This window comes from Gracilinanus agilis, chromosome 3 (assembly GCF_016433145.1).
Source record: "Gracilinanus agilis isolate LMUSP501 chromosome 3, AgileGrace, whole genome shotgun sequence".
Classification (NCBI taxonomy): domain Eukaryota; kingdom Metazoa; phylum Chordata; class Mammalia; order Didelphimorphia; family Didelphidae; genus Gracilinanus; species Gracilinanus agilis.
Genome location: NC_058132.1, coordinates 93136293 through 93162987, shown reverse-complemented (window position 1 = coordinate 93162987; position 26695 = coordinate 93136293). Strand labels below are relative to the sequence as shown.

At 44.9% G+C, this 26695-nt stretch overlaps 1 protein-coding gene across 1 annotated transcript in view; it reads left to right on the top strand.

The window, feature by feature from the left end:
- FCHSD2 (FCH and double SH3 domains 2) overlaps positions 1-25056 on the top strand; it is a 336543-nt gene extending 311487 nt beyond the window's left edge. The window contains exons 14-20 of the mRNA XM_044668112.1: positions 9127-9261; positions 11425-11508; positions 11631-11808; positions 13133-13353; positions 18876-19005; positions 19114-19196; positions 23021-25056. Of these exons, the coding sequence (XP_044524047.1) occupies positions 9127-9261; positions 11425-11508; positions 11631-11808; positions 13133-13353; positions 18876-19005; positions 19114-19196; positions 23021-23104 (915 nt within the window). The 3' untranslated portion in view covers positions 23105-25056. The remainder of the gene's footprint in view (positions 1-9126; positions 9262-11424; positions 11509-11630; positions 11809-13132; positions 13354-18875; positions 19006-19113; positions 19197-23020) is intronic.
- Positions 25057-26695: the final 1639 nt, after the last annotated feature.

The following is a 26695-nucleotide window of genomic DNA, read 5'->3' as shown; positions in this document are numbered from 1 at the left end:
GTAAGTACATATGTGTGTTTCTGTGGATCTCCCATAACCTCTTTCACAACTCAAGGTTATATAGCCTGACTCTCAGCTATATTTAGGGGAGGTTACATGCCTGGAACTGAGCCAGCCCTCCCAACAATAGCTGTCATTTTGTAAAAAGGAATGAACTCTAGGAAAACATGACCTAGATACAAATTCTTGGTGTTAAATTTATTGTGAAGAGCAGTTCTAATGTTTTGGATAAGAGGTTAGGAAAGAGGTTAGATTCATTTAACGCCTCAATCGCTGGCTTTATTCTCTTCCATGTTAATAGTCCCTGAGAGTCTTTGCTATCTAATTGGATAGGTTTTTAACTCTTCACTGATCTTTGCCTCTAGAATAAAATATAAACTCCTTTACTAATCCTCTAAGTCCTCAGTCTGGCTTCTCACTAACCAGCCCAGCCTTATCTCAAGTTCTTTTTTCTTCTACTTTGGTGTGTGTCATCCCCTAATTCTCTAATGCACTCCTTCCCCATCTCTCCCCACTAAAATCTCTTCCTTCAGGGCCCAGATCATATGCTGTATCATGTATTGAAGCCTTCCTTGATCCCTCCTCTCGTCTTCATATTCTCTGAGTGTACTTTTGTCTAGATCTTGTTTTGAATTACTTTAATATTCTACCTGCATCAGACTTACTTGTATCCATGTCATAGAACCATAGGATTTAAAGCTGGAAGGGATCATCTGGTCCAACCTCATCTTACAAGGGAAAAGATCCAAGATCCAGAAAGAGGAGGTTATTTGCCCAAGTCACAAGGAGCATTAATGGATAGAAGTGGGATCCAAACCCAGGTCTTCTGACTCCAAACCATGGGGCCTACCCTTCCAGCATCTTTTCTGTAGACTTGTGAGATCAAGACCTGAGACATATTTGTCCATGCCTCCCCAGGGCCAATCAGAGGGCCCTGGAAAAAATAGCTTCTTAGGGAATGTTTACTATAATTCAGAAAATCTCTCCTAAAGGAATTTAGAGAAAGAAAGACCAGAATGGTCCAATTTAGAAAGGCTTAAGAAAGGAATTTTCACTTCTGGATATTCCATCTGACTGGGCCATCTTTCCTCACCCTCTGTGTGCCACCCCTGGGCTGCCAATAGAGCCCTTTCAACCACCGCACCATGATAGAACATTTTAAGTTGGAAAGGACCTGAGAGAACATCTCTTCCAATCCTCTCCTTTCACAAATAAGAAAATTTGCATTAACTCCTATTTCTTGTGATTTATAACAAAGGCATCAAATTTAAAGCCAGCAAAACTCCCAAATGCCATCAAACCAAGTGAAAATGGGAAATGTTTAACAAAACTGATAAAAATACAGCACAACATAGATAATGGTAATTTGTGGTTTTCTAAATCAATACACAGATTGCCAGGATCTATTTCTATTTGAGTTTAACACCCCTGGTTTATAGGAGTCAGCCTGGTGAAGTAGGACAAATATTTATTACTATATGAGGCTCAATTGTCTAACCTCCTACAGCTAATAAGGAGGTTCTAGTCAGTATTTTGGAAACAAAAAAATCTTAGATTTGGAAGACTTCAGTGTTAACACTTCCAAATCTAATCTAAAGCATGAAACCTCCTTCTAGGATAGAGAAATATGGTCATTGTCACTGGCATCCAGTCACCATGTGTGACCTTTTTTCCTGTGGGAAAGTAGTAACAGAGCCAGGATTCGAACACGGATCTTCTGACTTAACATTCTCTGCACTAAACCATGCCCCCCTCCTTTATTCTCTTTCTTCACGTTATCTTTTGTTTTCATACTATAGTCTGAGATAATTAATTGTTTCTAGGCCTTTTCAAGTGCTATGTGGCAGGCTGACATCAGGATTCTCACGACTCCCTGGTGTTTTCTCCTCATCACAATCATTCATTAACTTGAGGGGAGGGCGACACCAGGCTGGTGTTCTCTCTGACTGCAACTTTGTTCTAGTCAACTGTGAAATGAGCTGGTGGAGGGAGACTTAGCCAGAGAGCCACCCCTTGGAATGAAGATTCCCGGATCACTTCTCCACTTTGTTATCCATTGGTGATAACAGCCAGGAGGCTGACTGAGCCCCAGAGCTGTCATCCATGTGAATGGGAGGCATTCCCAGAGCCTGTCCCCCAGCCACCCTGAGAGACGGAGCTCGCAACCTGAGTTCAGAGAGCTGAGCTTGCTTGCATCTTAGTTTCATACATCTTCCCAGGGTGGCTTACTCAGCCTGTGGGCAAGTCCCTTCTCCTCGCTGTGGATAACATACTTGTACTACCTACTTCTTGGCGCTGTTGTGAAGAATGTGTTTTGTAAACCTGAAAGCACTATCGAAACAGAAAATAATGTTATTTGTCACCAGGGGCTCAAAAAACATGATAATGTTATTGTAGCTATCAAAAAATATGGCTTTGACTTCAGGAAAGAAGAGATGAGAGCCAGAGCCCTCCTAGAGAAAGGTCTAGTTCATAGGATCAGAGAGAGGACAGGAAAATTATTTTTAGGAGTTAGCATGTGAAAATCCACAAGACTCGGCAAAGGTCCTCATGTGAGAGGAGGAAGAAGCAGCCTCAGCACTGCAGCACCTTGGGAGACTGGAAGAAGAGTTTTCCTCAGTGGGAGCTCACATATGCACGTGCCCACATGTCCACCCCACCCCAAGCTCCTGATGCTGCTCCTGGGTCCATCCATTCCTTCCATGGGAGGCAAATGACAACCAGAGAAGAAACAAACCATGTTGCATACCATTCAGTGTTGTCAAAACGAAATGTTTTCCCTGGTAGAACTGAAGCCCCAGGCCAGGGGACAGTGCAGGCAAAAGGAAATTCCAAGGATATTTTTGGAAACTGGTATTTTTTTTCAGCCTGCCAACATCAGCTTTCACTTGAGTTTCATAAAAGTTCTAGATGGAGTCTTCATTGTCATCTCCACTGACAATCTTGTAACGTGTAAACAGTTCAGGGAATGAGGGATAACCCAGAGGAGAATCATTGTGTTTTCATTAATTTTCAGTGGTGCTTTCCATCAGAAACATAAATCCCATGTGACAGTGTGGTTTTGAATAACAGAATGCTATTACTAGGTGAGGCTGCTTAGAAAATAGAATGTCAGAAGTGGGAGGGGCCTCAGAGTCCACAGGGTCCAAAAGATTTTACAAAGAAGGAAACTCACATGGCTTGGAAGTAGAAGATCCAAGCCTCAAACCCTTACTCCAAGCTCCCATGTTGCCTCATAAGGTTTGCAAAATGTTTTCCTCTCGACAACTCTGTAGCATAGGTCATGTGGATATTATTATTGCTGCTTAAGGAGGAGGAATCTCAGGCCAGGCTAAAGTGACTCACTTGCCCAGGTCACAGAGCTAATAGTTGACAGAACCAGGTCTTGATTCAATTCTTATTAAGTGGTACAATTCTTCATTGAAAAAGAATTGCTAGACTCACAGAACTAAAGTTGTAGAACTCTGGGTTTTAATACAATAGTTGTTTTAGAAATATTTACACTACTGCCTATGTGTATAGCATGCTAGTTCCTTACCCTCTTTGAGCTAACAGAGGAAATAGGACATGCATGTAAATAACTATGGTACAAGCAGAATGGGAAAAGTAAGAAAAGTTCAGCACAATATGTAGGTTCACAAGAAGAAAAGATTACTTCCAACTAGAACTCAGGGAGATGACATTAGAATTAAGGACGGGGAGGCTTTCTGAAAGTTAAGATGAGGGCAAGAGGCCATTCCAAGTAGGCTGGACCAAGATCCTCATCACAAAATGAGCCCTAGCCAAAATTGGGGCACTAATACTTTGCTGGTGGAGTTGTGAATTGATTCAACCATTCTGGAAGACAATTTGGAATTATGCCCAAAGGACTTGAAAAGAATACATGCCTTTTTGATTCACCAATACCACTACAGGGTTTGTATTTAAAAAAGAGATTTTTTTTTTTAATGGGGAGGACCTGTTCGTACAAAAAATATTTATAGTTTGCTTTTTGTGGTGGCAAAAAATTGGAAACTGAAGGAATGTCCCTTTATTGGGAAATGGCTGAACAAATTATGGCATATGCTTGTGGTGGAATACTATTGTGCTATAAGGAATGATGAACTGGATGACTTCTTTAAAAACTGGAAAGACCTACATGAACTGATGTGGAGTGAAATAAGCAGAACCGGGAGAACATCATACACAGTGTGAAACATTGTGGGATGACCAATAGACTTTGCTACAAATAGCAATGCAATTGTCCAGGACAATTATAAGGGATTTACAAGAAAGAATGAAAGAAAACTCCAAAGAATATTGAGAAAGAACTGTTGGAGTAGAAATGTAGAAGAAAACATGATTTGTCACTTGTTTATATGGGTATGTGATTTGGGGTTTGGGTTTTAAAAGATTACTCTATTACAAAAATGAATAATAAGGGAAAAAAGAAAGAAAAGCATGCCTTAAAAAATGAGAATTGGGCATATGGAAATTAATGACTCCCTGAGACATCAAGAAACAATCAAACAAAGTCAACAGAATGAAAAAAATAGAAGAAAATGTGAAACATCTCATTGGAAAAACAACTGATCTGGGAAAAAATCCAGGAGAAATCATCTAAGAATTATTGAACTACTTAAAATCCATGATCAAAAAAGAGCTTATCTTTCAAACATTACTAATGAAAATACCAGAGCTGATTGGAAAATGTGATTCTTAAATATAAGACTCAAGAGAAACATAAGAAGTCAAACATTATCTTTCAAGAAGTTATCAAAGAAAACTACCCCGATATTCTAGAACTAGAAGGCAGAATAGAAATAGAAAGAATCTACCAGTCACCTCCTGGAAATTCTATTCTTGTGGGTCTAGGTAGTCAAATAATAGGCTATTCTTTGAACCAGGCCCCTGGTTCAGAGTGAAAGTGGATCTAATTGGATATCGTGCATGTGTGCTCTCTTTGAGAAAACTAAGTCTGATTAGCTTTCCTCTTTGCACCATCAGTAAATGTTTATAATGGGGAGGAGTAGGGGGAACACTCATCATAAGCTCCTTCTCCTGCAATCCTTGTGTCTGATACAATGTAGATATTTGTGTTCTGGAAGGATCCAGGAACAAGTGTGTGCTATACCTTGTCATGTCCCTGAAAACATAAGCCAAGAACATGAGTGGTGAAAGCAGATTGTGCCTCAGTAAAGATCCCAGAAGAGAATTTTGGAGTTCCTGTTTTTAGCCCAAAAGGAAAAATCATGGCTAAGGAAGGTAATATGTTTATTACCAAGCTGAAGAAGCTAAAGTGAGTAGACTCCCCATTTACTTATTGTTGATGATCATCAGGTTTTGTGGAGAACTCCTACATTCCTTGGAAGGATGATGCCCTGGTGCCATGTTGGAGCTTAAGACCAAAATGTCTGGAAAAAAAATCCCCTGACCATTGTATAATTAATTTCTGTGCCCTAGAACGCCAATCCCAGCATCCTTTGTTCCTTCACACATTACATGCTGACATAGGGAGGATATAAATTTGGTATAGCCTCACCTCTCCCTGTAATCCCATTTGGTGGAGGTGGTGTGAGGTGAGTGGCAGGAGATCTACTCATGTAGCCTTATATTTTGTTAGATACTTACTTTTTTATTCCTTTACTTCTAATGATTATTAATACACTTTATAAAATATAATACTTGGAGTATTGGATATTAATTTTAATCTTACACCTTGCAGAAGATGACAGTGTTATAGTCCAACTCTAAGTGCCCTGAATGCAGCACTCCTGCCACATCCCCTACATTAAAGAGGTTGTCATCTTGGTGCCCGGTTGTGAAAACTGAGAGCACTAGCCTGATGAAGCAAAGTCAAGAGAAACCCCTAGGGCACCAGCATTACCCTTCCTATCACAGATGGACATGATCAAGGATATACTGCAGTATGAGAATCCCAGAATGAAGTTTGAGCTGAAGATGGGTCCTGGGCAGGGGGTGTGGGGTTGTATAGCAGGACTTCTTTTTTTTTTTTTATTGAATCAGTTAATCAATTTAGGGTATTTTTACGTGGTTACATGAGTCATTCTTTCCCTCCCTTCCTCCCTCCCTGCTCCCATAGCCAAAGAGCAGTTCCACTGGGTTTTACTGTATCACTGATTGAGACCTATTTCCATATTACTGATATTTGCACTAGGGTGATCACTTAGAGTCAACATCCCCAATTATATCCCCTTCAAACCATGTGATCAAGGAAATGTTTTTCTTCTGTGTTTTTACTTCCACAGTTCTTCCTCTGAATGTGAATAGTGTTCTCTTTCTCAATAGTCCCTCAGAATTGTCCTGGATCCTTGCATTGCAGCTAGTAGAGAAGTCCATTACATTCAATTGTGCCACAGTGTGTCAGTCTCTGTGTACAATGTTCTTCTGGATATCCTCCTTTCACTCTGCATCAATTCCTGGAGGTCTTTCCAGTTTACATGGAATTCCTCCAGTTCTTTGTTCCTTTGAGCACAATAGTATTCCATCACCAACAGATACCACAATTTGTCAGCCATTCCCCCAAAGCTAGGACCTTTGGGTTTATCATATAATATCTTGCCAAGGACATTTACCCCAAGTCTATTCCACTGATCCTCCCTTCTGTCTCTTAGCCAATACTGTATTGTTTTGATGACTGCTGCTTTATAGTACAGTTTAAAATCTGGTACTGCTAGGCCCCCATCCTTCACATTTTTTTTCATTATTTCTCTTGATATTCTTGATCTTTTGTTCTTCCAAATGAATTTTGTTATAATTTTTTCAAATTCAAAAAAAATTTCTTGGAGTTTGATAGGTATGGTGCTGAATAAGTAAATTAATTTGGGTAGAACTGTCATTTTTATTATGTTAGCTCATCCTACTCATGAGCAATTAATGTTTTTCCAATTGTTTAGATCTAGTTTTAATTGTGTGGAAAGTGTTTTGTAGTTATGTTCATATAGTTCCTGTGTTTGTCTTGGCAAATAGATTCCTAAGTATTTTATATTGTGTAGGGCGATTTTAAATGGAATTTCTCTTTCTAACTCTTGCTGCTGAGTTGTGTTGGAAATATATAGAAATGCTGATGTATCCGTCTCTGTGTATAATGTGGGTTTATTTTGTATCCTACAACTTTGCTAAAGTTGTTGATTATTTCCACTAGCTTTTTAGTTAATTCTCTAGGATTCTTTAGGTACACCATCATATCATCTGCAAAGAGTGATAGTTTTAGTCTCCTCAATGTTTGTTTTAATCCCTTCGACTTCTTTTCTAATTACTACTGCTAGCATTTTTAGTACAATATTAAATGATAGAGGTGATGGTCATCCTTGCTTCACTCCTGATCTTATTGGGAAAACTTCTAAATTTTTGCCATTGCAGATGATACTTGCTGATGGTTTTAGATATATGCTGTTTATTTTTAGGAAAGGCTTGTCTATTCCTTGTATAGGGGGACTTCTGAAAAGTTTTTGTGACTTAGTAACCAGAAGCTACTGCACAACAGGCAATAGTACCAACCCTAACTGGTCAGAGAAGTTGCAAGAAGGTGGACCAAATGATAGAGGGTAAAATGAATGTTCACTTCATTCTCGAGGATTCAACAGGAAATAAGACTTTTCAGAATGTTTATACCCCGGAAGATGACCCCAGAGGTGAAAGTAAGTTGTTTGATGGAAACTGGAACTAAGTGACATGAAGATAGAGGGCTGTGGGGCTGGCTATAGCAGGAGCAAGTGGCCAAATGGGCATGTCAGACCCCAGAGTTGTGTGGTTCTTTGTTGAGGCTGTAATAGCTCTAAGGGACACAGACTAGATAGTAGATAGGATCTTTCTCTTTGATGGGAGGAAGGTGCTATGCATACATACTGACTATATTTTAGAGGTTTTGTATCTTGCCTATAAAGAAACATGAAAATGAACTATGGAGTAAATTACTGTTGTATTTTCCTTTTTAAGTTTTTCCTGCCCACCACCCCCCCCCCCCTCCTTTTATAGCTAGGAAGAAGATATCCTTTCTCCAAGGGTGGATTTCAAAGAGTTTTTCCACTAGACTTGGAGAAATGGAGGAGACTGGGTTAGGAGTTAGGGTCATCTAGAGATTCACAATAACTTTCAAATTGTAGATAAACCTTCCTTGCAGGAGGGGCAGAGGCCAGGAATCTTGCCGAAAAGGAGATTGTCAATAAAATTGTTGCTCTCAAACAAAAAATAAAAAAGTAAAAGTAAACCTCCCAGCAAAGAGTAGCTTCCTGTGTTCAAAAAGGAAGCACAGGATTTATAAGAAGGTAGAATTTGAAGGCATATGATAACCTTCTTGGAAGACTCAGAATGCTGATAGGAGTGGGAGAGGCAACATGGGAGAAATGAAGACCAGGGTCAAAGTCTCATTTCTCATTCATACTGACTTTGTAACCCTAGGCAAGTCCCTAACCTCTTTTTGCCCTCAGCAACTCTGGAAGACTATAAATTTCAGAGAAGGAGCTTTCTGATCTTCATGAGTAGAGGGAGCCCCTCTGTGTGTGTGTGGGGGTGGGGGTGGCAGAACTTTTGCTGCTAGAGGCCATGGCTTAGTGTTAGTGTAGTACTCAGAGCCAACATTGATAAAGCATTCCAAGGTATACAGAAGACTCTATTTACATTTCCTAGGATCCTCTGAGCTCTGTGAGGTTAAATAGTGTTGTTTTTCCCTGGTTTTACAGGTGAGAAAGCTAAGCCTCAGAGGAATGCTGTGGCCTGACTAAGGTCATGGAGCTAATGAGTAACAGAGTAGGCAGTGAAGTCCAGGCCTTCCTTACCCCCGCCAAGGTTTTCTGATGCCTTCCAAATGAGCAAACCTGCGGTCTGTGACCTTTCCTGAGCAGTGACCTTATCTGTGTGCACCTTGGCAGAAAGATTCAAGATGAGAAACATGAGTTAACAGGAAGGGAAGCCATGCAGATCCTTATTAGGCAGTCCAGCAAAGACTTGCAAAGAGGATAGTATCTTTCCTCTGAATATTCAGGAGAAAGTTCAGTGACTCTCTCTGACTTATTAAGAACAGGGTGGAGTAACATTGATGACCTTGCCCCTTTTCCATGCCAGATTGGTAAATGGAGACTTCAGAATTCCTCACTCATTTTTTCTTTTCTTGTCTTCTCCCTGTAGCTTAATGTGGATGTAGAAAGAGAAGAAGGAGAAGAATTTGAGGACAACATGGATGCTTTTGATGATAGCAGTTCCAGCCCATCAGGCACCCTACGAAACTATCCACTGACCTGCAAAGTTGTCTATTCATACAAGGTTTGTATTTCTTACAATATGTGAGGTTGTTCAAAAGTGGACACTCATAGTGTTACATCTCCATGTGACATCTTGGGTCTTACATACTCAGTAAATGCCTGATTAGCACTAAAGCACCTGTGTCTGTGGTGGGGGAGGAGTCCCCAAATCTCAGAGCTGGAAGGATCTCAGATGGTATCTAGTAGTCTGGTCCTTGCTGAAGAAGTGCCTTCCATGGCATCCCCCAAAATGTTCATCACCTCTTCAGGAATATCTGTGGTGATGGGGGGTGGAGGGGAGCTTACCCTCTTACTATACCTGATTATTAACGTCTGCCCCCTTCCTGCTTCTGCTCTCTATAGCCAAGCCAAAGAAGGCTAAAGCCTAAGCACTTTGTATTTCTGAAGATAGTGGAAATAAGCTTCCCAAGCCTTCTCCTCTGTAGGCTAAAGATCCTCCTGGTTTCTTCTGACAGTTCTCAATAGAGTCTCTCTTCCCTTCAGATGAATGAGACATATTCCCTTCTGCCAGGTAGCTGAGAGAATACAACAATGTACATGGAGCTTCGTAATTCACAGGGTTGGTGTAAGGAAAGTATTTGGGTAAAGTTTCATAAGAGTGTGAGTTGCTGTAATCCTACGTATGTCCCAAGTGCATCAGGGAGGAGCAGAATGGCTACATGTGGTCCAAGGGTAGGGGGGAATCTGATTGGAGGAATAAAGGCAGGCTTCTTGGAGAAGGTGGTATTCGATCTGGATTTTGAAGGATGGATAAAATGGGAGCAGGGAAGGGTTCCTACCACATCTGCAGCTCTAGCTGATACTGGACATGAGAACTTACAGAAAGCACTAACACTAAGGAAGATTGTTTAAACTAGAATAACCTTATACTTGAGGCCAGCCAGCCACCCTTTTTTGTTCCGTTATTAAAAGAGCACATTAGTATCCTGGAGGGCAGCTGGGTAGAGTGAAAAGAGCAGGAAATGAAGAGTAAGATGGCTTGGGTTCTAACCCTCACTCCGCCCCAGTCTTTGGCTGTGTGAACCCTGCCCTCTGTTGGAGCCTCTGTAAAGGGAAGGGACCAGCCTGGAGGCTCACTCTCGGGACTGGCTCTCCTGCCTGCTCTAACAGTCTGGGGAGCCATGCGCAGTGAGCAGTGTCAGGTGATCTGGCTTTAACGCACATCAGACAAGCGATGGCCAGAGAGAGGGCTCTGCAGGCTCTCCTAGGCGCATGGATACAGGGGCTCCCCGGCCCCCTGATGTTCCCACATTCACAGCAGTCACAACAGGAAGGAGTTTAGCTATTGCTGAGGAAGTTTAGTTCTCCCCACTTGAAAAGCTGCAGGAGTTAATGATTTTCTTGCCTCTCAGTTTTGAGGTAAGTGATTTTTTTTTTTAAGGTCTGACCAGGGTGTGTATATTTCTGTAATTGTCTTAATGCTTTTTTTCCTCTAAATGGGCCACTGCTCAAGTTCAGAGATGAGATCTTAAGGAGAATAGCTCTGCCTGATGAGATAGATATAAAGAGCAGGAGCTCTGAGGTCAGGCGTCCGGCGAGCAAGGCGAAGGGGTGCCCATAAACCCCAGCTCTGCCTAGCCAGGCCTCACAGCCCCATCCACAACTCTCCCGACTCAGGGACAGTGTTCTGCGGTGGATGACCCTCAAGTCCAGGCGTTGTCCGGCCCATCTTTCATACTCACACACATCATTCCTGGCCACGTTCACACGCCCAATCCCATAGTCCTCCACCCGGTCATGTTGCTGTTACTGATTCAGTCACCTTCCAAGTTCCTCATACCAGTCGTGCGTTCATTCATCTCATCTCATTCACGAATAGGAATTCCTCCCCGGGTCCCCTGGAGAGGGCAGGATTGTCAGTCCTGTTGTACAGGTGAAGAAGCGGGACCCAGAGGCCTGAGCCACTGGCTGCGGCCGCCTGGCCAAGCTCTGACCAAGGCCTCGGCTCTCCCAGCTCCCCGCCATCCTCGGTGCCTCATGAGTGACCCATCCCACTGGTTGTTTTCATTAGTTTCGCCTCATAAGATCCTTATAGCATTTAAATTTTTGTACTTGGATTCTTTTTCAAAATCATTTTGCGCTCTGGCTTTTTTTTTGATGACCAGCCTACATCTGCTCTTTCTCTAACCTTTATAATTTTGTCCATGACCATCCTCCATTGCAGGCGTCTCAGCCAGACGAGCTGACGATTGAGGAGCATGAGGTGTTAGAAGTGATTGAAGATGGAGATATGGAAGACTGGGTAAAGGTAGATTCCTTTGCTCATATAACCCTTTCTCATGGCATTTTGAGGCGTTGGTTTGGGTTCTCACGAGGCCACTGGTCCTTCGTGCCTGTGAACGCGCCGCCCTCTTGTCCGTCTCTCCTCAGGCCCGGAACAAAGTCGGCCAGGTGGGCTACGTGCCCGAGAAGTACCTGCAGTTCCCCACGTCCAACAGCCTCCTGAGCATGCTGCAGTCCCTGGCCGCACTGGACAGCCGTTCTCATACATCCAGCAATTCCACTGAGGCGGAGCTCGTGTCGGGGAGCCTCAATGGAGATTCTAGTGGTAATAACCGATGGCACTTGGTGGGGATCCCCTGCGGGAGGCAGAGCACAGTGCTAGGAGAGGGAAGGGGAGGGGAGGTAAGGCAGGGGGCTTCCCCAGCCCCCCCAGCCAGGGCAGGATCAAGAAGGTGCTCTGGATGAGGCGGCCACTTGTTCAGAAGGCAATAGAGAAGGAGGCCAGGCAACACCCGCAGAGATGCTGGGGCAGAAGGGACGGGCACTCCTGGGAACTTTCACCATCCCTAAAACATACATTAGAGAAATTAGCTGAGAGGCTGCGGGGTCCATAGTGGCATTGTCAGACATCATCGCAGGATGCCTCAAGCCTGGCCCACTCCTTTGTATCTCAGGAGATCTCTCCCAGATCTATCTTGGGGCACTTGTTTGGCTAAAATGGGTCAGTGGCCTCATGGCGGTATGACTGGCCCAGCTGCATCCCCTGCAGGACAAAGTGGCGACAAGCTTTCAAGGGCACAGGCCCCTCACCTTCTTAGGGTTGATATAAAGTATATGTTCCAAGGCAGAAGAGTGCTAAGGGATAGGCAATTGGGCTTAAAAAGCTTGTCCAGGGTTACATTGCTAGGAAGTGCCTGGGACTAGATTTGAACCCAAGTCCTCTTGACTCCAGGCCTGGTAGCTTATCTATTGAGGCATCTATCTGCCCCAGGGGTGGTCACTTAAGCAAATAAAATGTTTATTCCCATTGATTGAATTGTGTTGTATTGATTGAATTAGTCTTGTAATTGCTAAATATCTTGGTTGAAAGAAATGGATTGAGGAAACTAGGGGACTCAGTGGATAGAGGCCTGGTCTGAAGGTCCTGGATTCAAATCTGGATGCTGACACTTCATAGCTATGTGATCCTGGGCAAGTCACTTAACCCCACCCCACCCCCAATTGCCTATTCAAAGGAAGAATATGACTTATTCTTCCTGGCCACAAAGGGAAGGACTTGGATTAGTTGTTTATTCATTTATTCAGCAAACAGGGATTCTAAACTTATTGTGTGCAGAGCCTTGGGGTAGGGTTAGGGAGTGGGAAGCAGAGTTTAGATAAGAAACAACCCCTTGCCTTCATGAGACTTAGTCTACTGTAAGCCCCAAATGCAAGCAAACATATTCCCTGATAAGTGCATCACAAAGTTAGAAACTCAGGGGTTCAGGTGGGAATGTGTTAGAGCAAGAGGGAAGAGTTTGCATTGGTCACCCCTGGCCTGAGCTGTTTTGGGGAATCCAGAAATGTTTTCTGTCCTTCAGGAGGATTCAGGTCAGTAACAGGTCACTCGGTGGGGTCTCACCCACTGTTTTCTGCCTTTTGCTCCACAGTCTGTTTTGTCAAAGCACTTTATGACTATGAAGGCCAGACAGATGATGAACTGTCCTTTCCTGAGGGAGCAATCATCCGCATCTTGAACAAGGAGAACCAAGATGATGATGGTTTCTGGGAAGGAGAATTCAATGGACATGTTGGTGTTTTCCCATCGGTGCTAGTGGAAGAGCTTTCAGCCTCAGAAAATGGTGATACTCAGTGGGTGAGAGAGATCCAGGTAAGGGGAGGTCAGGGGAACAGCTTATCCCCAGTGACTCGAAGTACATTCCCCCCCCCTCCCCCCATATTGTGCCAGTGCAGTCCCCCAGTCACCTGAGATGACCCTTATCACCAGGACCTCAGATGGAGCCTTGTGCCCTTGCCATTATTTAAAACAAAGATATAGAAACAATTATTTAAAACAACATTATTTAAAACATTATTTAAAACAAAGATATAGAAACAATAAGGTGCTACCTTATCTCATTCTTACTAATTGTGAATTGAAAAATTATTCTTCAGTTCAGTCTAACTCAGCAGACATTTATTAAACACTAGCTCTGCCTAAGAATTTTCCCCATATGTGCATCACTCCCTCCTCCACTCTCTCTGCTGTTGTCCCTGGCTTCTTTTAAGTTCCAACTAAAATCCCTTCGTTTACTGGAAACTCCTCTAGTCTCTCTTCATTGCAGTGCCTTCCTTCTGCTAATTATTCCAATTTACCCTGTATATAACTTGCTTGTACATATTTGTTTGCTGTTGTCTCCCCCATTAGGTAGGGAGCTCCCAGAGGGCAGGAACTGTCTTTTGCCTATTTCTATATCCCCTGCTCTTAGCACAGTGCCTGGCACAAAGTACATACTTAATGAATGTCTATTGATAGATCCATTGATCCTATGTGCAAGGTCATGTCCTGGGTGCTCAGATTAAAGATGATGCAAACTCTGCCCTCAGGAAGTCCACTTTGGAAATGTTTGCTAAGCATCTGTAGAATGCAAGATTTTTTTCTCCGCCCTAGCCTCAGTGATGGGTAAACCCCAGGGAGGGTGCCTGAGGAAGGTGCAAAGCAAAGATGCTGGAAACCTCTGGGCCCGACAAGATATGGACATACCTGCTTCAGCTTTGTGCATCACCTCCCCCCCCCCCCAAAAAAAAAAAGCCTATAGTGTTTCTATTGGATTAAAAAAATATTTATTAAGGACTTACTAAAGCCAGGCCCTGTGCTCCAGAACCCAGACATTCTTGGAGTTTACAGTCTAATAGGTAGTGATCCATCATGTGCACAAGTGAGTAGCGTCCAGAGCAGAATGAGTCTGGGGCTAAGCACTTAGCTCAGAGGGTAGAACTGAAAGGAAGGGATGGAAGGTACAAAGCTGAAGATATAGGCTCCTGTCGAGAAAAGCTTCCTGACAATTAGAGCTCTTGCTGTTTGCCATGATCCATCCCTCAGAAGGTATTGGGAGGTCTTCAGGCAGTCAAGTGTGTTGACAAGGCAGTCTTTTTAGGTATGAGTAGACAAAGACTGTGGAATTCTGTGATTCTGTGTCCCAGCAAAGGACTCTTAGAAAATGTGAAGATGGGGCCATGTGAAGGTGGAGTAACCAGGGAAAATATTATAGAGGGAAGAGTGCAGCATATGAGGGGCTCTACAAATAAAAACAAAGGGGTCCACAGTAGCAATAAGATAACCTATTTGTTTTAGGCTTAAAGTTTGTTTCTTTAGCATTTACAAGTGAAGAAACTGAGATTCAGGTATGTAAATTGACTGTGTTCACATAGGTCAGTTTGGTCCAGTAGAGGCAAAGATAAGAGCATTCCAAACATGGAAAACAGCCTCCACCAATATCTTAGAGGCAATAGTGTTAACCTCTATTTCTCTATAACATGGGCAATCACATTTTTTTTTTTTATGTTTTGAGAAAAATTGAGTTTTTAAGCAAGAGCGTAACATTGTGAAACCTGTGCATTAGGAGGCTTATTTGGCCACCGCATAAAGGATGCATTGGTTCAGAGACAAGTTAGGAGGCTGTCGCAATATCCCTGATCAGAGTAATGGATACTGAATCTTGCTATGCTCTTAAACACTCTGTCATTGCATCTTCCAACATGTCCCATAGAGTTCTAGCTAGTCTAGACCCTCTTTTCTTCTCTTTCTGCAATCTCTCTGTTGGGATTTCATCTGCTCCCATGGATTTAATTATCATCTCTACACAGATGACTCCCAAATCTACCTATCTAGCAATCTCTCCAACCCTAATGACTCTTATAAACTCCAGTGCTATATCATTAACTGCCTCCTAGACATCTCTCAATTTATGCCAAATGGAATGTTTTATCTCCTTCCCTAAATATACCCTTCTTGGCTTTCCTGTTTCTCTTGAGGGCATACCACCATCTTCTGTAACCCCACAGTCTTTCTTTGACTCTTCCCTTTCACCCATCCTTGCCCATTATCCAATTAGTTGTCAAGTCTTGTCAGTTTTTCCTCTCTAATATTCCTTGTCAATCTCTTCTCTATTCACATGTGTGCTACCTTATTTGAAGTCCTCATCATCCCTCTCATGAAATAACATCATAACATCCTAATTGGTCACCTCATTTCTCATCCCCTTACCCATCTGTCCTCCACACAGCTGTCAAAATAATTTTCCTGAGACAGGTCTCAGACCATATTAATCTTCTGCCCCAAAACCTTCATGAGCTCCTCAACTCCCTTAAAATCAAATACAAAGTCCTCAGCCAGGCATGTATTTAAGGCCCACCACAATATGGCTCCATTCTACTTTCCAGCATTACTCCTCTTCAAAAACTCATTGTTCCAGCCAAACTTTTTACCTGAGCTCTCTCACCTCTGCATTTTCCCAAGCTTCTCCCCATGTCCAGAATGCATACTCCCAAAATGCCCCCCATTATCCTAACTTGGGGGAGGATCTAGAGAAGAGTGCCACAGGATGGTCAGGCAGAGAGACATTCTGGACTGCATCATTGGAGGAAACTTCCAAACTCCTGAGAATGTATGTGTAGCCATCTGAGTGCTGAGCTTTCTACTGGTTGTGTCCCTGCCACAGAACAGAAGCCTTTGAAGGGCAGGGCCTATTCCTTTTGTGCCCGCCCCCTCCTCCCCCACCCACCCACCTGCCTAGGGCGCTGCATCACCACCGGAAGCTGAGTGTCCTTGAGTTTTCCCTGAATCCTAGCCAAGCCCCCTGGGGGTCACTTGTTTGTCCGAGACTGCCTTTGAGTTCACATCTCAGCTAGAGAAGAAGATTCCAATGTTTGCTTTGTTAATTATACACAGAGAGGATTAGAGTTAGAGGGAGGCCATTGCCTTTTGAGTCCATATGGCATTGGACAAGCCCTCTCCCTTCTCTGCCCTGCCCTTCCCCCAGGGTTATTGGGGAGCTCCAGTGTGCTTCTGAGTGGGAGGCACTTGTCCCCAAAAGCTCTGGACAAACGTGAGGCGTTGCTGTCCTAGACCCACTGGTTATCCTGAGCTAAGCCTAAACTCAGTGTCTGTCTTTGGGTTGGTTTGGTTTGTCTGCATCCCAAAGTTTACTCCAGAGAAATCTCAGAAAGAAAGCATGGATACAGCTCACATCTAGGTTTCTGCAAATATGGGTAATGTAGCCCCCAGCTCAGCCGTAAACATTCATCGTAATAAATACGTTCTGGCTGGAACAGCCTTCATTTTTCCCACATTCAGGACTCATAGAAGCCCATAAGTAGATACATTCACCAGGTCTCTTCCTAAAACCCCAAGAACCCTTTGCAGGACAAACCTTCTCTGGAAGGGAAACACACTTTGGAGCTCCTGGGCATCCGCCTCTTTCCCGTCAGACCTGCCCTACACCAGCGCAGACACAGAGGCTCTCAGGGCATCCTCCCCTCACAGGTAGGACTTCAGCTGCAGAGACCACGTCAGGGATAGCCATCTTTCTCCAAGGCCCCAGAACTCTGAGCAATCCTCTTCTGAGAAGTCAACCCCCGAGGCCGTCAGTGCCAGAATTCCCGCTTTTGCCATCCTGCTGCCAGAGAGAGAGAGACAGGTCTCCTTCCACCCCCATCTCTGCGTGGGATTCATTCGGGAATCCTGTTCGTGAGCTCCCCTCCCAGACCAGGCAGGCCTCTGCCATGGCCTGACGTGCTTCTGCAGTGATGAAGTCCTCTCAGAGTGAGGCCCCGCAGCAGCCACCACTATTCATGGGGAGAAGAGGCAGAATGCGCAGAGGTTCCTCTCCGCCCCTCCTCTGCCCCCCACATCCACAGTCTCTCCAAACAAGGATAATACATTGCAGCGCATGCACGTGTATCTCTGTTTGTCACAGAGTTGCTTCTTCAGTCTTGGGTTCATGGGCCACCGCCATCAGATGAGCTCAGTGGCCTCCCATGGGTGCTGCTGGTCAGCTCTGGGGACGACAGGCAGCCAGCCATCCCCATGTCCCGTGTGCGCGAGATGGACTGGAAGGAACTTGAGCTGGAAGACAAGAAGTGGCTTTAAATACTAGTTCTGGTACTCGCCCTGAGCTCCTAGGCAGACCCTTTGCCTTTGCAGACCTGTTTCCTCATCCGTAAATGCTCCGCCTCCCTCCTTGAGCTCCCTCCCAGGAACATGGTTGTTTTCTCAGCTGTAAGGTGGTCCTAACAGTCTTGGCACGGGTCCCATCCAGGGTCCTTGTGAGAGGCCGCCACCGAGGAGCCAGGTGATGCTGGACAAGCCCCTGCCCTCTCGGGGTCGGGCCTCCTCCTGCTCGGTGGGGGTCACACGCCTCCCTCTTCGTGTCTCCCACAACCGATGGGATGCTGCCACCGGGTGAACATGGGCTGCCCGCCCGCTCTGGAGCCAGTTCCCACACGGCATTCGGGAGTCTGCGAAATGTCTGTGTGCATGTTTAGTTACCCAGCTCAGTGGAACACTTTTCAGAAGTCCGTGTGCCACTTACCTCCTCTTTTTTCAGAAAGGGAAACTGATGCAAGGAAGAGACAGGGACTCATCCAAGGGCTATACAACCAGTGCGTGTCGGGGCCAGGATTCAGACTGCACGTCTGACAGCCTTAGCAAATATTTTGAGTGACCATCTGGGGGGTTGAAGTCGGGTGACTGGTGGAAGGAAGGATCATGATCCCCGGCCTAGGCGGAACCTTCCCAAGGATTAGAAGGTGCACGTGCTGGTGGAATTGGGGAGGGAAATAACATGAATCATGTAACCATGGGAAAATATTCTTAATTAATTCATTAAGCTTTTAAAAAAGAAGAAGAGGTGCACATGCCTGGCACAGTCATTCCAGCATACTGGGCAGCCAGTAGTGCAGGCAGGAGAACTTCATTTTAAGGCCTCTGCCTCATCCTGGTCGTGTGACCCTGGGTAGGTCAGTCACCCAGCCTTTCCGTGCTGGGCAGCTCTATGTTGGGAGAGGGAATTTTCCCTCAGGAAGTTCCTATACCAATGAAATTGTAGGCTCATTCCCTCTCCCACCCCCCCCCCCCAAAGAAAAGTTTATGATATCAAACTAAGTTGATCATAGGATTCAAAGCTGGAAGGAGACGTAAATCACCCAATTGAACAGTTTACAAAGAAACAGTCCTAGAGCTTGGCAGTATCATACTGGTAGTGTCAAGATTTGAACCCAGGCTTCTTATTCCAGATCCCTGGCCATGCCACACTCTCCAGAAGATAGATTAGTGTTGGCAAAGCCATTGAGTGAGTGTGCCTTCCCACCACACGCTGCGGAGCCTTTAACACCTTTTTTCTTTCACCCCAGATCTCTCCGTCCCCCAAGCCGCACAATTCACTGCCTCCGCTGCCGCTGTACGATCAGCCCCCCAGCAGCCCATCCCCCAGCCCTGACAAGAGGAGCTCGAGGTACTTCCCCAGGTCTCCATCCATGAACGGTAAGGCCGGGGGAGGGGGGCGCTTCCTCTGCCTCTTCTCTTACCCTTCGGGCCCGAGCACCCCATGTGGGAGCCTACAGCCAGTGACTCTCTGGTTCTCTCCCACAGAAAACAGCTTCAGCTCGGATTCTCCAGGGTTCTCTCAGCCCCCGAGGCACACGCCAGAGGCCTCCTATGGCAAGCTGCGACCCGTGAGTGTCTGGGATGCTGGGTGTGCTGGGATTTGGCTCCTTCCGGTCAGAAACTGTTAGTGCTGGTCTTAAAGTCAAAAAGCGGCGCTCGGGAAGTCCTGATTCCAGTACTTTGAAGCTGCGTTACTTAACTAAACATAGTATTTTGTTTAATCTCAAGTTCCTCATCTGTAAAATGGACGTAATCCTGACTCCAACACTAGCTAAATAGGATCATAGGCTCTAGAGAGGAAAGAACTTTGGGAGGCTGTATCTCATTTGACTCCTTTTTACTGGTAGGAAAAGTGAGGTCCATAGAGGTAAAGCAGTTTATCCAAGACCACATAGCATCTGCCAGCCGGTATTCACAAGCAGCTTCTGTGGCTCTCAGTCTAGGGCTCTTTCCCCTAAACCGTTTAGGCTTCACGTTCCTTACCTAGAAAACGAGAATAACCATAATGGATGCCTCCCACGGTTTTACTGAGAATGTTTTGGTTCCATAGAAACAGAGCAGCTGCTTCATCCCTGAGAGAAAGATGGGCCTCTTAGTCTTCTTTTCTAAATGCTTTGCTGAATGTCTGAAGTTGGCCTCACTCAGAGCCATGGAATGTGATAGAAAGGATCTTAGACTTGGAGTCAGAGACAACTCAGTACAAATTTAGTGTCTGAATCTGTCACACTCCTTTATCCTCTTCTGATCTTTCTTTCTCTGAATCTTCTTTCTCTCCCCTTCAATCGAGGCCATGTGAAGTCCTCAGCCCTCTGCTTTTCTCACCATCTTGCTTAACAATCGTATTTACTTCATGAGCCTCAACTGCCGCTTCTCCCCAGGACCCCAAATCCACACAGGCCCCAGACCATCCTTTCAAGGCCAAATCCATGTGTCTGAATGAGCCACATGTGAGAATGTCAGAGTTGGAAAGTCGCAAGACATGTCCACATCAGAACCTGGAAATCCTACTGGTACCTTGTGTTCAGTATATGTAACATCTCCTCCAAAAGTGTCTGCTTATAGCATCCCTATTTCTGTAAACAGTATTATTTTTCCAGGCATTTTTTTTTCAATGTTGACTTTTTTAATTCAATGTTATTTTCAAGTCCAAATTCTCTCCCTGTCTCCACTTAAAAACACAAGAAAAACAAAACTCATTACAAGTACATGTAGTCAAGCAAAACTAATCCTGTATTGGTCATGTCCAAAAAATAGTCCCCCAAAATAAGCCTGGATCTGTCCTCTGAATCCATCCATCACCTCTATCTGCAGTGTCATCATGAGCTCTCTAGAATGTGCTCATTCATTATGTTGATCAAACTTCCTAAGTCTTTGAATGGCCCTCTTCTTTATATTTTTGTTGTTGTATATGTTGCTCTCCTGGTTCTGCTCACTTCACTTTGTATCAATTCATTCAGGTCTTCCCAGGTTTTTCTGATACCATTTTCTTCATTTTTTCTTATAACACAACAGTATTCCATATTCCTATATCACAACTTGTTCAGCTATTCTCCAATTGATGGTTATCACCTCAGTTTCCAATTCTTTGCCACCACAAAAAAAAATTGCTTTTATAAATATTTTTGTTAAGATGGGTCCTTTTCCCTTTTCTTGGATCTCTTTGAGGTACAGCTGTAGTAGTGGATTATTGGGCCAAAAGATATGCACAGGTTTAATAAATGCTTTTTGAGCATAATTGTTAATTATTTTCTAGAATGATTTAACTCAGTGGTTCCCAAACTTTTTTGGCCTACCACCCCCTTTCCAGAAAAAATATTACTTGGCACCCCCTGGAAATTCATTTTTTTTTTAATTTTAATAGGAATTAATAGGAAAGATATATGTATTAATGTTTCTACCTTTTTCATAAAATATAGTAAAGAAAGGTGTAAATTAGAAATATTGAACTTTGAAATTATGAAACTATTTATTGAACTCAGAAATGCACCTGTGACCATCACCGCTTCCCTGGATCACTGAAGCACCCACCAGGGGGTGGTGGCACCCACTTTGGGAATCACTGATTTAACTCATTCATAGCTTTGCCAGCAGGCCCTTAATGTACCTATTTTCCTACATCCCCTCCAACACTTATCATTTTCTTTTTCTGCCATATTAGCCTGTATGATAGGTGTGAGGTATGTGCATTTCTGTAATTATTAGTGATTTACAGCATTTTATCATATGGCTATTGATAACCCTCTAGAAACTACCTGTTTATCATTTGGAAGAATGACCTTTATTCTTTTAAGTTTGAATGTTTCCTGTATAACTTAGAAATAAGAACTTTATCAGGGAAACTTAACACAGACTTTCTTATTTTCTACTTCTCTTCTAGTAGTAGTAACTGCACTGGTTTTCCAATCACCCTTGATTCCACCTTCTCCTTTATCTAATCATTTACCAAATCCTATCACTCCTTACCTTGTAATGCCTTGAAACTACCTCCTCCTCTGCATCCCACATCCCAGTCCCCAGGCCACCCCCAGCAAACTCAAGTCTGCTGTGGTTACCATAGCTGCTCCCTACCTGCACCAGTCACATGCCTGTGTCTCAGCTCTTTTCTCCCCAGTGAGCAGAAACCTGCTATGACTCCCCACTCTCACAGCCCCCAGGAGAAAAGCCAGATTCTCAGGCCCAGCATTGAGACCCTCCACCATCTGGACCCATTCTCCCTTTCCCTCCTTTTCTCACATACGCTCTTTCACTCGGCCCTGGCCCTCCATCTCTTTGTGCAACATGTGTCGCCATAGGGTCAGGATGAGCAGGAGGGTGGCTGGCCTGACCAGTCTCTCAGAACAGCTCTGGTACCCTCCGAGTCACCTCACCCCTCTGGGTTGACGTCCCCCTCTCTGCAATGGGAATAACAGCGTTGGTTCTGCCTCTCACAGCACTGTCACGAGGAATGTATTCCAAGGCTAAGCACATCGTCATTGAACTTCCACCATCCGAGCTTCCCAAGAGCCTCTCATGATCCCTTAGTAATAGTCATATCAAAACCGTTATCTCAGCTGACCCTCACAACCACCCTAAGCTGTACCGGAGCTTTTATTATACCCATTTTAGAGGAGGAAATGGAGACTCAAAGACTTGCCTATAGATGAGTCAAAAGCAAGATTGAAATCAAAATTTCTCCTGGGTCCAAGTTCCATGGTGAGGTCACGCAGCCTTTCTCAGCACGTACAGGCCCTTCTAGAGCAATTCCCAGCGTGTCCAGCCTCCTCCTTTGCAGGCAAGGAAGCTCCGGCCCAGATTGTCAATGCTCAATCCCCTGCAGGCAGGAAATTGTTACATAACAGTGGAAAAAGGGAAGCTCTGAGAACCCCGATTCAGTCCCACTCTTGACACTGCTTGGACCTTAGTTTCCTCATCTGTGAAGTGCGAGGTTTAGACCAGAAGTCTCTGGGAGCGCTTCGTGCTCAAAAGCTAGGATCCTGTGGGCCTTGGGAACCTCACTCTTTGCATCACACTCTGTTGCCTACATGTTTTCTCTAGGGCTGAGTGTGTATAATTAAGAGGAAGGATGGGTGAACAGATGAATGAATGAATGAATGAATGAATGAATGAATGAATGAATGAATGNGAACAGATGAATGAATGAATGAATGAATGAATGAATGAATGAATGAATGAATGAATGACTGGAGGATGGACGGATGGGTGGCAAGACAGATGAGTGGACAGATGGATGGTTGGATAGCTAGTTGGTTGGTTGGTTGGTTGGTTGGTTAGGCCTATTCACGGCAGCACCTGAACAGCCAGTCTTTCTCATTCCCTTTCGAGCTATTGTGTTCTGGGTTTGAGAAGGAGGACCCACATGCCCATGGAGCTCTCTGTGGTTCTCTTCCCCCAGGTACGGGCTGCACCACCCCCTCCCACTCAGAGCCACCGCCGGCCTGCAGAGAAGATGGAGGATGTGGAGATCACTCTCGTGTGATGCCACCTGCCCCACCGTCACGGCCCACCCAGTCCAGTCTGGCCGAGCTCATTTTTTAAGGCACCTTTGCATGAAGACGACTCTGTTAAGGAGCAAGAACGAGGGAGGATGTTCTGTGTGGCAGCGACCTGCCCTCCTCCTTCCTCATCACAAAGATTCTGTGCCTTTGCTTGTTGTTTTCTACGAGTCATCTTTCGTCCCAGAGCACAAGCCCAGAGTGGCAAATGGCCCTGGCCAGGCAGGCACACCTGCAGCCTGGGGCCAGCTCTTGGCCACTTGTGTGGCCTCACCCCAGCCCCGTCCTGTCGTGTGTGTCAGTACAGTATATTACTGTGGCCATAGGAATGTGTTGATGAACTTGCCCAGACACCCGAGCACCGTCACCTTGTGGTGAGAGGTGAAGATGAATCAGGTTCTCCAGCCTCAGAAGAGGGGCCGAAGCACAGGGCTGGGGGTGGGAGAGCCAGCTCCTTCTCGCAGCCCCTGCCACCTTCCCAGGAGGGGCCGTGCCGGCAGCCCCCAAAGGCCTCCTTGGTGTTCCCTTTCCTGCCACTTGTCTCCTAGTCAGAGCCTGCCCCCCAAAGTCCCAGCTGGGAACGGGGCAGGACGTCCCCCACATCAGGAGGAGAGGCTTCGTCCCAACGGGAAAGCCCCCACCTGGCTGACATCCCCCTGCTGAGTATTTGCCTCATACGTGTCTGAGCACATCCCCCCAGTCACCTCCTCAAAGCTGCACCCCAGCCTCAAGTCAGCCTTGGCATTGGGTCACCTGGGAGAGGTTGGAGTTCAAGGGACTAAGTGTTATTTTCTGGTCAGCTCAGCAGCCCAGCCGATGGAAGCCCAGCAACTGGTTCCCAGCAGTGAGTCCAGGGAAATTGGCTCCACCGTGGCCGTGGGGCAGCAGCAGGAGCCGTCTGCCTCCTCAGGGTTCATGTGTCCAAAAAAGTTTTACCAGGGCCTTGAAACCCAAGGTGAGAGAGGAGACTCACTTAGGGGCTTGGCACAAATCCAAACTAATGATGTGGTGAAGAGGCTCCCTCCAACTCCCCGCCACAGGGAGAAACTGTGGTTTCACTGGCAAGACTGATGAGACCCCACACTTTGGGGAGAAGCAGCTCCCAGGTATTTAAGGAAAACTGATTTTGTCTGCACGATTGGGTAGGAAGTTTTTTCTCCCTAAACCGGAAGATAGAGAATTGATGGCTTAGCTTAAAAGGCTGTTTGGGGAGGTTGCTTTACTTTTACTGTTTCATTTTTAAAGAAATCAATATTCCATTTAGATGGCATTATCTGAACTTTGCACATTGCTTCAAAGAGTCTGACCTCAAAAAAAAGAGCTCTGAAGCAGAGCGTGCTTCCCAGGCCCCTCCACCAAAAGTCCCATCTCCTTCCAAGGAAATGTCTACTGGACCACTCCAGCTCATCAGTCACAAGGACCGTGGATGAATCTCTTCTGTATTCTTTGTTCTCTTGCGCCTCTTAACTGTTGATCTGTTTGAGGTCTTTTTATGTGTTTATCAAACTTATTCTTAAGTTTAAAAAAAAAAGTGTTTTTTTAAGATTTAAACGTTTGCAGAAATGTTAAAAGCATCACAATGCCCAAGTCAAGTAAGTATCATTCTGCTCTTCTGCTCTTCCTCCAGCCAATCAGTCTATCTGTCTGTGCCCACAAGTCAAGATTCTCCAAATTGAGAGTGTTATTGGAAATCTCTTTAGTTATATTTTAAATATTTTCTGTAAGAGCTGCTAATTTTATTTAAAACAAAAAGTTGTAAAAATATGCCTCCTTTTTAACTATGACTTGTTTGTACAGGGCACGCAATCCATGTATCACAGTGTACAGTGTCAGTACGCTGAGAACACCTGTGCAAGGGCTTCCTCTGTACTGGCTGTAAAAAGTTTGTATTTATTATGTATAAAATGTTGAATAATAAAAAAAAAAGTGGAATTAAGGCTCAGAGTTTCTTAGCTTTGGCAAAACAGTTGCATCTTTTCTGTCTGCTACAGTGCCTGGTGACTGTCACGAGGGAGCCTTCCTCTACCCCTGCCTCCCCCACTTCCTCTGAATAAGTTCTGACCAAGAACACTAGTCTGAGCCCAGCAGCCAGACAGTGAGGAGGAGGGCAACCCTGGGCAGCCTTGGCTGGTCTCTTCCAACCTCCCTCTTATACTTCCTTCGGCAAGCTCCACTCTTCACACTCATCTTAGGATCCCAGACAGGGGCAGGAAAAGACACTGGCAAGTGGCATCTCCCATCTCAGCATTGGGGTCTCCCTTAGGGGAGCACTCTAATGTTTAGGAGCTGGGTGCAAAGGAGTCAAAAGATCAAATGAGATCTTGTATACCAAGTTTTCTGTATTTTTGGTTTTTTGTTTTGATTTTTTAAACCCTAGCCTTCTGCCTTAGAATCAATACCATGTATGGGTTCTAAGGCAAAAGAGCATTAAGGACTAGGCAATGAGGGTTAAGTGACTTGCCCAGGATCACACAGGTAAGCCGTGTCTAAGGCCAGATTTGAACCCAGGACCTTCCATCTCCAGGCCTGGCACTCTATCCATTAAGCTGCCCAGCTGCACCCTTCCACATTCCTTGTAAGCCTTTAAGGCACTGTGTAATTATGATTACTATAAATCCAGCTCAGCTTTTGTCCTCTAGAAACCTACAGCATGGGAGAAGAGGATCAGGTAGAAACGGTCAGCTTAATATCAGGGAGATGAGGTCAGAGGAGGGCTCTATGAGAAATTAGGAGAGAGATCACTTTAAACTGGGTTGTTGGGGAGGAGGCATTAAGGGAAATTCATTCCCAGCAAGAGAAACATCCTGTGCAAATGGATGAAGGTAAGGGAATGTGGGGCACAAAGTCATTGAAACAGCTAATTATTCAGTTTGGCTAGAACATAGTTTGCAAAGAAGAGAGGGAAAATGCTTAAAAGGTAGCTGGGACCCAGATTATGAATGGATGGCCTTAATGACAAGAAAAGGAAGTTTTATTTTATCTTTTAGGTAATGGGGAGCTCCTGAAGGAGTTTGAGTAAGAGAGTAATGTGGGCAGACCTGTGCACTAGCAATAGGACTGCAGGGCATGAAGAATGAATGGCAAAGGGGAGACCAGAAATATGGAGATGAGTTATGGGTTGCCCCTGTGTGTGAGGGGAGGAGATTCAAGAGATAAAGGAGGCAGAAATGAGCACAAAGGCCAGCGCCTCCAGCTATGCCCACCCTTTGAGGTCTGAAGAAGGAAAAGGATCCAAGAGACGTGGGGAAGAACAGAACAAGTATTCTTAGAAACACCCCCCCCTTGGTTGGAGCTGACATTGGCCCCCAACACTCCTAATTCTGCCATGTGGGCTCAAGTTCATTTCTTCAGTAAATATTTAGGAAGTGCCTAGTAGTGCCAGGAGCTAAGCCATGGGATGCTTGTCCTCCTGGACTTTATTCTGTCCTAGGGAAAATTACACGTCGATCAGCAATCCATGAATACATTCGGAGCGCTACAGTGGGGAGGCTGACAACTGAAAGAAATCTCAGGAAGGAAAGCTTGTGGAGATGCTTGAGCTTGAGTGGAGCTTTAGAGGAAGAGCAGCTTGGGAG